This window comes from Geospiza fortis, unplaced genomic scaffold (genome assembly GCF_000277835.1).
Source record: "Geospiza fortis unplaced genomic scaffold, GeoFor_1.0 scaffold145, whole genome shotgun sequence".
NCBI lineage: Eukaryota > Metazoa > Chordata > Aves > Passeriformes > Thraupidae > Geospiza > Geospiza fortis.
The window spans coordinates 3,812,153-3,823,049 of record NW_005054362.1 but is presented as its reverse complement, the minus strand read 5'-3'; the positions used below and the strand labels follow the sequence as shown (position 1 = coordinate 3,823,049).

The 10,897-nt window shown below is 57.5% G+C and overlaps 1 protein-coding gene across 3 annotated transcripts in view; it reads left to right on the top strand.

Moving 5' to 3' along the window:
- Nucleotides 1–4,444: 4,444 nt before the first annotated feature.
- The window catches only part of CMKLR1 (chemerin chemokine-like receptor 1), an 8,870-nt gene continuing 2,417 nt past the window's right edge, over nt 4,445–10,897 (top strand). Inside the window, exons 1-3 of one of the 3 annotated variants that reach the window (XM_031059528.1) lie at nt 4,445–4,490; nt 9,503–9,593; nt 10,041–10,897. The exon at nt 10,041–10,897 is cut by the window's right edge and continues 2,417 nt beyond it. In XM_031059528.1, coding sequence (XP_030915388.1) covers nt 10,114–10,897 — 784 coding nt within the window. In that variant the 5' untranslated portion in view covers nt 4,445–4,490; nt 9,503–9,593; nt 10,041–10,113. Of the gene's footprint in view, nt 4,491–9,344; nt 9,594–10,037 lie in introns of those variants that run through there. The other 2 variants (XM_031059529.1, XM_031059530.1) reach the window with 2 other exon arrangements.

Genomic DNA, 10,897 nt, shown 5'->3' with positions numbered 1-10,897 from the left:
AGATGTGGCACTTCCATCACTCCTGGGGAGCAGGGTGGGCATGGGAGCAGGTGGGTGATGCCACAGGTGGGGGAATCCATGGGACAGGGCCCAGCTGTGCCCTGGGAATGTTCCCATCAATCCTCCTCTGCCAAGGGTGGGGTTTGGGAGCCATGAACTTGGAATTCTCCCCTGGTCTGTGCGTGTGCATCGCTCAGATCCAGCTCCTGGCACAGCTCTGAGGGAAGCGGAAAAATGGGAATGATGCAAGATTGGAGGTAAAGGGAGGCTCTGTGAGAGTGTTTGGGGGCTGAAACAAGTGGAGATCCCTGACCTGCCCATCCCAGGGCTGGGATGCAGCAGGATAAGGTGCCAGCCTTAGGAGCACAGCGGGGTTTGGCCACCCTGTCCCAGCCCCGCTGTGTTTCTGGAGCTATTTATAAACTCGAGTTGCACAAGGTTGGGACTGGGTTTTTGGGTTTTTTTCCGTGGTTGTATCAAATCAGCGAAAAAAGGGAACGGGAGCCGTCTCCTGAACATCCTGTCTGTGGCTTCTCTATTTGTGCAGGGAGTTTGAGCCCGGATCGGGAGGCGGTGCCGGGATCCGGAGCTCGGGACCGCAGCGGGTGTGGAGCCAGGGATGAGCTCCCTGGGGGAAAGGCAGGGCAGAACTATCCCTGGGCACAATCCCAGCTCTAAAACCCGGGATTTGGAGCTGGGATATGCAGTGGGAGCCTCCTCTCTTGTCCTCGTAGCTGAGCTCAGCTCCTTTTCCAGCCATTCCCATTTATCCCCACGGCTCTGCCCGGGGCGAGGGAAAGTGCTGCTGGATGCCTGAGAAAGCTCCCCCGGAGAGGGAAAACTTCCAAACTTCCTCCGATTTCTTCCCCATTCATTGCCACATCTGGTTCGGGATGACTCAGGCGGGTTCCCAGCGCCTGTGTGGGAGGGAAAAAGGGCGAGAACCGGAGGGGTCGAGTCGGACCTGCCGGGCTCCGGCCGCGCATCCCAACCCCATCCGCGCATCCCGGCTCGGCAGGGAGCTGCTCCAGGGCTGTAAATCAGCCCAAATCAATTTAGAGCTTTAATTGCTTTGCTCGGTGTGGGTGGCACTCGGCGCTTGCCAAGGACATGACAACTGCCAAAGGCTGCGCCTGGAATTGCCGTTCCCGACGGCCGCTCCTGCCCGGATCCTGCTCCATCCCCAGCCCTGGGAACGGGGATTTGTCCTTCCGCAGGCGCTGCTGCCGGCAGGGCTGTGCTGAGCCCCGGAGGGAAACCCCAACCCACAAAGGCTCGGGATGGGAAATCGCATCCCAAGTCAGCGTGTTTTCCTTTCATCTGGCTAAACACAGGGATGAGTGTGAGACCAGGATCCTGCATCCTGCCTGGATGTGGGGAGGTGGCAGGTGCCTGGGAGAGGGGGCAGTGCCAAGGGGTGGGTTGGTTCTGTGGGGCTGCAGAGCTTGGCCTTGCTGGGAACACTGGGATTGTGCCGGGTCTTGGCTCCGGACTCCTTGGATCTGCCGGGATTTCGGTCATTGCTCGATGTCCTGAGCTCAGCCCTTGGCAAGGCCACGTGCAGGAGCACCCATGGCCCAGCATTCCCAGCCCCAGCAGGCCCTGGGGTGGTTTTGGGAAACCCAAAGATCCCTCCAGGTCCCAGCTGGTGCCACCCGGAGCTGCCTGGGCTGAGCCTCTCTTGGTGGCACCGTTGGACTCCGGACACACAAAAGGAAATCCCATCAGTTTGTGGTTGGTTTTGTCCCTTGCTGGCTGGATCCAGGATGTTTTTTGCTCTGTCTTTACAGCTGAGGGTAATTAATTAGCCTTAATTAGTATCCTGTGGTAGACGAACTTCCTTTCTGCTGGGGAATGGCTGGTGACAAACTCAGGGCAGTGTTGCTGGTGCTGGGGTGTCCCAGTGGGGCAAATCCTGCTCCTTTTCCGGGCTGGAGGAGGGTGAGAGGGCATCCCTGCCAAATTTCCTTGTGTTTCCTTGTGCTGCCTTTGCTCCCAACCCCAGCACTGGGTATTATCCTTCTGGGAAGGATGCTGGGATTGGGACTGGGGTGGATGCTGGGACTGGGATGGATTCTGGGACTGGGATGGATTCTGGGACTGGGATGGATGCTGGGATTGGGATGCCTGAGGCTTGGGAGCGCGGGATCTGCGTGGGGAAGGAAGGAATTTTCCTGGTGCCACATCAAGCCCGGGGTTATCCAAACCTCCTGCTCTGTGTGGGTGGGGGCTGTGCTGCTCAGTGCTCCCAGTCCGGGGGGGCTGCCCCAAAAACCTCTTGTTTGTCTCCCTGAACCCCATCCCTGCATCCAGCCTTTCCCATCCCTCCCACCCAGGGGACCCTGATAAGTGTTGAAAAGTATAGGGACAAATACCCATCCTTCCTTCCTGGTTGTTTAAGAGATTTCTAATCCCAAATATAAGAGCAAGCATGGCCAAACATTAAGCTGCTGTACACTCCACATATAAGGACTCCTTCCTAGAACAAGCTTGAGCAGAGGACAGCGGGTGACCCAGGGTGGGGACAGCAGAGCCAGGGGGGGCTGGCAGGCACCTGCCTCCCGTTGTGCTCCCGGCTGGGGCAGCATCCCCGCGGGGTGCTCCGGGCTCCGTTATCCCTCCGTGGGACGGCCCGGGGGGCGGCACAGGAAAGGAGGCCCCTGGGGAAGCAGCTTTGTTGCTTCCTCACGCTGGGTTGTGATCCAGGCCAGCGTTCCCAGCTCCCGGCGTCACACCCTCTCCCAGCTGTTGCCTCGCCGAGCATCGCGGGCGCTGCCAAGAAAACCTTGGTGATGGATGCAACTCCCTCCCCGCTCCCTTAAAACCGGCGGGGAGCGGCACCGTGCCTGTGTCTGCCCCGGCACGCCGAGATCCGCCTGGGAATGGGATCCCGCTGGCACCCAGGGCACCCCCAGCTCGTCCTGCCCAGCGCGGAGCAGCGGGACAGCGTTGGCACCGCACGAGGTATCGGGAAATGTCACTTGGTGGGGACATTGGGGGAGCAAAAGGGAGGGGATGTGGTGGCACAGGGATGGGGCACATCCAGCCTGTGCTGGGTCCCCGTTTCTCATGGGTTTTATAACTTTGGGCTGCATTTCCCACTGTCCCGGGGCAGCTCCTCTGCACCTGGGGACCCAGCGCAGGTGGCACAAGTGCGGAATATCCCGGAGCTGCCACCCCATCCCGGGGGTCCTGGGAGAGAGGGACACCGAGGAGCCGGTCACGAGTCCCCAGCCTGGCTCCACAGTGGGATTGGCACATCCCTGCCCGGTTCACACTTCTGGGGCTTCTCCTTTCCCCGTAGCAGCCCCACGAACCGGCACATCAGCATTTTTTCAGCCCTGATTCAGCTGGGCGATGTTGCGACACCGAGTTGTGCAAAGCTGGCAGTGCCTCCGATTCCTCTTTTTGGGCTCTCACGGGAGCTGCTCCGCGTGGGACGGGGTCAATGTCCCCACCTCAGGGCCCCTGGGGGCCTCGAGCTGCCTCCCACCTGCCGCCACTCCCTGCTGGCATCACCTCCTGTCCCCTGGTCACACGTGGGGGGTGCTTTTCCAGCTCTGAGGGAACTGGGATTTGTCCCCCGGAAAACTCATGGATCTTGGTGACACAGAGCAGGTGGGGGCTCTGGTGGAAGAGCCAGCACGGTGCAGATTTTGCTCCAGGTGTTTTGTGTCTCCCTCTGGATGAGCTGTCCTGGCTCAGGGCAGGGATTTGTGTCCATCCAGGCACAGCTGGTGCTGAGCTGCCCCGTGGATGCCTCTGGCAGTTTCCAGCTCGTGGCAGGCACAGGGTGGAGGTCAGGATGGTTGGGGACAGCCCTTGGCTGGTGACCCTCTCTTTGGGGGTACAAACCAGGCCAGGCTGATTTCCTCACTGGGAGTGCACTGTGGGATGGGCAGGACCTGATGAGCAGCTTCTCTTCTTCCCTGCACCCCAGGAATGGCTTTGGGCTCCCCTTCTCCGGTGTGCGTGAGGCCAGGAGCCTCCAGGAGCAGGGCATGGATTTGGGGTGCCTGGGGAGCAGGGATGAGGGGCAGCCAGGCTGGAGGAGCCCGAGGGGACCCTCTGGCTGTGCTCACCATGAGGGACACCCAAACCCTTCCCAAAGGCTCCCAGGAGACTCCCAAGGCACTGTGGGCAGCCGTGGTGGACGGGACACGTCCCTGCTGCCACATCCCCTTCTGTGTCCAGCCGAACTCTGCAAACTCAACATCCTCCCCCAGAGCTTCCCCCTTCCCCCTGCAGCTCTGCTGAGGCCAGCAGCTGGTTTATTCCACGGGCTGCATTTATTTTCCTCATCCTCCCGTCCCATGTGCTTCTCCTCGGGATGAGAAGGCTCGGCAATATCCGTGTCAGCTCCAGCTGGGTGCCAAAGCCACGAGCCCAGGGTGGTTCCCATGCCAGCCCTAACGGGGCTGTAGGAGAAGCAGAGATGTCTGAGCCAGCCTCTAAATGCTGAAAATTCCCTTGGGATTTATCCAGCTCAGGTAAACACCTCTGGGTTTATATATATTTGTTAATTTGTATTTTTTTTAATAGGGATTTGGGAGGAAGGGTTTGCTGGAGATTTGCAGCCAGTTGAGGTTTTTTGCTGCCCTGTTGTTATACAGTGGGTTTGGGATCTCTGGGATCCCACTGTCCTTCACCCCAAACCCTCCTAATTTTCCCTAAAACCCCAACCTCTTTTGGAAGCTGGGCTTTGCAGCCCGCAGGATGGGAAAACAGCACAGAAGGGAGAGGAGCTGGCAGTGAATTTGGGGGGGTTGGTGCCCTGACAGTGTGGCAGTGTCCCCTGGCTGGGGACAGGGAGAACAGGGTGGCTTTTCTTTGCTGTGCTGATCAGCATTCAGCTGGGGACACAGAGCACAGCTGGGAGGATGCTCCCATGGATCCGGGGTGACTTCCTCGCTCGGGGGGGGCTGAGCCTGCTGTCCCCAGCCATGCCACATCCCCTGCGGGGTCACGTCCCTCCTGCAGCCCTGTTTCTGTTTCCTTGGCTTTCTTTCCCTTTGTATGCCCCAAATCCAGAGCGATGTCCCCAAGGTTTTGTCCCCTGACAGAGCCCAAGCCATGGTTAGGGACAGCATCACTGGACTGCTGGGATGTAGCGGGGAGGATGCTCTGGAAAAGGGAGGTTTTATTGTCTTTTTACTGCCTGAGAAGTGCCAGGAGAAAACCTTGGATTATTAGAAGAGAGCAGAGGAGATGAAAGAACTTTCATTATCTTTGAAGCCAAGTCATTTTAGGCAGCTCAGAAGTACAAACTGCCCTTTTTCAAGGAAATCTTTGCCTGTGTAGGTGAAAACGCCCAAAATTTTCCCCTTTAATCCTCAAACCTTCCCAAGAACAGAAGGGATGGAGCAAAAGGCCGGGATTTTACGAACAGGGTGGCTCTTTCAACACTTGGTGCCAGGGAAGGCCGGGTTCCTCTGCCAGAGTTTCACCCTGGGAGGGGCCTTTCCTGACCCAAATTTTGAGGTTAAACCCCTTTTTCTGGCAGGATTGGGAGCGCTTTCCCCATGGGGGTGACCCCAACACCGTGGCCAGGAGGATCTGTGGGATCCATCCCGTCCTATCCTGACCCGTCCTGCTCAGCCTGGCTGGCTGTGCCCAGATAAACACTGACTCATGTTTTTCTGTCCCACCCTGGGCACAGCAGCTTTTTTAAGGCTGCCTTTTCCAGCTATTCCCTTTTTCCTGTGCCGTTCACACGGGCGTGGTGCGGCCTCAGGGATGCAGGGACAGGCTGGGGATGCCCGAGGCTGCTGCACAGGGGGGTCCCGGATCCAGCATGCAGAACTGGGATGTGTCTGAGTGGATGCAGGTAGGGATTAAGCTTCCCACTGCCCTCTGTGCCTCAGTTTCCCCTGTAGCTGTGCCTCCTTCCTTTGCCCTGGGGGTGTCCAGGTGCTGGGGGAAGTTTGGGAGAATTTCCAGCCTGGATCCTTGCTGGCAGGAGCTCATTCTCAGCCTGCTGCTGCTGCTCCCATGGCATCCCACATCCCTGTGCCCTTCCCAGCCTGCTGGAGCGGGACAGAGGGGTCAGGGGTGGTGGCAGGGCTGGAATCAGCCAGGAGCAGCTTTTGGGCAGGCTGGAGCTCAGGGTTTGGAGGTCTGAGCTCCCTCTTGATGGGCTGGTGGTCGATTTACACCCAGGAATGGGGGCTTCATCCTGAATGTCCCGGTGGGGAGTGGGATGCTGGGCAGCCTCATCCCTGTGGCATCTGTTGCCATGGCAATCACCGGCTAAAATAAAGGGGAATTGGAGCTGGGTACCCAGAGCTGCTTTGCCATTTGGTGCCTTGCTCCCTGAGATTCCTGGCAGCTGGATCCCTGCAGGGATGTCCCTCCTGTGTAACCCTGGGCTGGAAACACGTGGGGATTGGTGGGGTGGCCTCGGGTGCCAGCTTAGGATGGGGCTTCCATCCGCCTTCCCTGGGGCATGGGATGCCGTGGAATTCTCAGGGATGCTGGGATCCAGCCAGAGCTGTGAACCCCCACAGAACTGGGACCAGCACCTGCCACATGTCCCCAAGGACATCCCTGCCCTCCAGGGATGGACACTGTGGCAGGGCTCGGTGGGGGCTGGTCCCAGCAGCTCCAGAGGGACGTGGAGATCCCGTTTTTTACCCCGAGCCCTTCCCACAGCTGAGCTCCGAACATCTGCCGGCAATTCCCCTCTGCCGCGGGCTGTGCCGGAGCTGCCCGCGCCTCCCACGCCCGCAGGAAGCGGCTTTGGGGTTTGGGGTGCGCTGGGAACTCGGAAACCTCAATGGGAAGAGGAGAGGGAAGTGCTCCAAGGAGGGAAAGGCAGAGGAGGCGGCAGCAGGGCGGGCACGGACCTGGCTGCTCGCGGGGGATTTGTTTGTCCCGTGCCGGGGACAAGAATGTTTTAGGGGGGACAAACACCCACCCAAGGGCTCCCCCAGTTCCCCCAGAGCTGCAGACCCTGGCAGGTCCCAGCCCGGATTCATTTCACGATATCCATCAAAGCGTGATGCACTTTGACAGCTCAGGCAGGACCTGATGTACTCAAAAGCTGCTCTGCTGGTTTGATTTAATTTAATTTGATTTGATTTGATTTTTATCCCAACCCTCATTGGGATTGGTGCCATTACCCCCCAGCCCCTCAGAGCTGCCACCAAGGGACCCCGTTGGCATCAGTGCCATCACCCCCAGCACCTCAGAGGTGCCGCCAAGGATTGAATAATTTGCCTCCCCGCGCCCGATCCCGCCGCCTTTCCCCGCTCACATCCGTCCCCCGCCCGTCTGCCTTGGCCAGGGCAGAGAGTTTTTTTTTTTCGCCCAGAAAAGCTGGATTTGAACATTTTCTGCTGTTCTCTCGGTTTCCTGTTGCCTTCCCAAGAACAACATCCCTGACCTCATCCTCCTCCCCCGGTATGTGCCGGGATGCTGCCGGTGCTCGAGCCGCCCGTCGGGAATCCCACCCGGCCTTCCCTGGGTACCAAGACAAACACAGCTGCGGGAATGACGGAGAAAAGGCTATTTTGGGTAAACCCTCTGCTCCTTTTTGTCGAGGTAGGAGGACAAAGATGAATAGATTGAAGGGAGAACAGTGGTTTTGGCTTGAGCAGGGAATTTTCAGCCCGGAGAGGAGCAGTGAAACACTCTTAGTATTATGTGGTTTTTAACATTTTTTTTCTTTCCTCCCAGACTTTGGAGTTTTTTTGCTGTGAGAAATGAGGAGGTTTCAGGCAGCTGCTCCTGATATTCTCCATTTTTGGGAGAATTTTGGAGAGGCAGGTGGGAGTTTGCTGGGTGAGTTTTCCAGCAGATGTGGGCTCCTGGAGCCCATCTGGAATGTTCGTGGTGGGATTGGCCTGCTGCTCCTGTGGAGTTTGGGATTGCTCCTCATGAGCCCTGGAAACAAACCCATCCTCTCCTAAATCCCACAGGGAAGCAGAGTCCTGGTGTTCCCGTTGCTCTCTGCCATCCTCACCCCAGCTGGGAGCAGAGACCAATCCCTGCCCAACCTGACAGGGGAAAACTAACAGAGAATTCAGATAAATAATCCAATAAAACGAGCTTTGAAATGAGCTGAAAATCATCAGGCCCAGCAATTAAAAATAATATTAAAGGGAGGGTTTTGCATTGAAAACATGGAAGTGGACACAGTGGGAGGAGGAGTGGGAATTTCCTCTGTCCCTCTGGAGCAGGGGCTGAATGTGGGGTGGGAGTGAGGGGTAGGAGTGTCTCGCTTGCCCCATGGATGACACCATGGTGGAAAAGGGGGCTGTGGAGCAAGTCCAGGGAGCTTTGGGGTTCTCCGGGTGATGGGATGGGATGGGATTGGGATATGATGCAACGGGGTGTGGTGCAATGGGAGGCAATGAAGTGGGATGGGATATGAGGCAATGGGGTGGGGTGGGATGGATATGGGGTTCTGGTCTCCCCCACCTTTCTGGAGCTCAGCCTTTGGGAAGGAGATGACCTGAAATCCCTGCTCCATAAAGCAATGCCTCATTAATCACCATCAACATCTCTGGGAGAGTCAGTTCTGCTGATTCTGTTCCTTCCACCGGATCATCGACTTTAATTCATCTCTGTGACCGTCGAGCTTTTCCTGGGACAAAGCCTCTCCCCAACTCCAGCTCGTTCCCAAACTTTGCGCTCAAATCTCATTTGTTCTGGCTGCTTATCGTGCCCAGGAGCTCGGCCAGGGGGAGGTGACAGGGTGGGATTTCGCCCCTGCAGCAGCAATGGCAGGAAGGAACAGCAGGAAAAGGCCAGGGAGGAACAATAGCTTCCAGCACAAACACCATGGGAATTTCAAAGCAGGGCTGGCGGGAGGGCGACACTCAGGGACCTTTGGGGTGAAATTCCTCGGGAACAGGGAGGGTCCTTGGGCGTCCCCACGTCCCTCCTGTGAGGACGCATCCGGGTGGGATGCTCTGTGCTTCTTGTCAGGCTTTGGGGATTTTGGTTTTAACCCCCCTGACCCAGGTAGGAGGTTTTATATCCTGGATTCTCACAGGGGAGAGGTTGAACCCCCTCAATCCAGGCTCTGGAGCCTGGACTCTGACACTGGCAGGTGATGCTGCTGGTTTACCACAATTAACATATTTAAACATGCAGGGCATCAACTGAATCGGGAAAGCAACCCTGTGGGAATGCAGGATATAAAATAGATCATGCAGACAATGTGCACCTCATTTATACCTTGAATTAATTACTATTTAATTATTAGCAACCTGTGGTTGATTGGTTCTTTGTGTGCACCTGAGGATGCTGCTCGTGTTGGGTCCTTGGTCAGAGAGTACAGGATGGTATTTCTGTCCTGGGTTTTCCCAAAAGCTGCTGGAATCATGGCAGGACCCCACCTTCCTCAGGCTCAGGGCGAGGAGGGTCCCCAGGCCAGCACAGTCCCCCGAGGGAGGCTGCACAGGGTTAATTGTTGCGACGCCCCATTGGGTTTCCTCCCTTAACCCCACATCCGGAGGTGAGTGGCTTTTCTTTGATCCTGGCTTTAATGTTACAGCTCATGCCTTAGGCCGGTGTGGAGGGAGCTGCCGCTGTGCCCTGGGGCGCTGAAGTGTCACCTGTCCCCCATCCCGACAGAGAAGAGACAGGTGAGAGGGTGCCCGGTGTCACTGGGGTGTGGGGGGAGCTTCCCTTTGGGTTTTCAGTCCAATTCAGTACAAAAAAAAAACAAAGAGAGAGGAGCCATAATATGTTGCAGATTGGAAAGCCAGAGCTGTTGATGAGCTGTTAATGAGCATTATCCCGGTTTTCCCCCTGGAAGTAGGCGGGCAATCAACGTTTTCTGCAGGATGAGGCTGCAGCCACATCCTGGTGGAGCTGAGGGACTGAATCACGTCCTGATGTCTCACGGATGGGGGTGGAAATCAGGGAGGAGCTGCGAGAGCATCTTGTTCGGGACCAGTGGGGTTCTCATGGGATCCCCCGTTCCCGCATGTTTGTCCCTTCTCTCCCTGTCCCCAATGCCCACACGTATTGGGGGCCATTGTCCCTCCTGCTCTCCTCACTGCGATTAACACTGAGTGTTTGCCCAGCAGGAGATCCCTGGCTGCAGATCCCAGCATCCCAGCTCCCCAGGATCTCACGGATCAGCTGCCATTCCCAGGGACGATGGCGCTTCCCAACCTGTCTGATTACCTGGACGGCCTCAACAATAACTACAGCGACTACCCCGACTACACCTACGAGGACACGGGCGGCGCGTGGGCAGACCCAGCCCACGACCCCAAGGACATCACCAGGATCCTGTCCGTCATCATCTACAGCGTGTCCTGCGTGCTGGGCATCCTGGGCAACGGCCTCGTCATCGCCATCATCACCCTCAAGATGAAGAAGTCGGTGAACGCCGTCTGGTTTCTCAACCTGGCCGTGGCCGACTTCCTCTTCAACATCTTCCTGCCCATCAACATCGCCTACACGGCCATGAGCTACCACTGGATCTTCGGCACGGTCATGTGCAAGCTCAACTCCTTCCTCCTCATCCTCAACATGTACACCAGCGTCCTGCTGCTCACCACCATCAGCTTCGACCGCTACGTGTCCGTGGTGTTCCCGGTGTGGTCGCAGAACCACCGCTCCACCAACCTGGCCTACGGGGTTTGTGTGGTCATCTGGACCCTGGGCATCGTCATGAGCTGCCCCTCGCTCGTCTTCCGGGACACGGCGCAGACCAGGAGCTCCGTGATTTGCTTCAGCAACTTCTCCCTCTCCAGGAATAAATCCTACGAAGGGCTGGCTCTGGTGAGGCACCGCACCGTGACCATCACCAGGTTCCTGGCCGGGTACATCCTCCCCATCACCATCATCACCTTCTGCTACGTCGCCATCGTCTTCAACCTGCGCCGCAACCGCCTGGCCAAGTCCAAGAAGCCCTTCAAGATCATTGTCACCATCA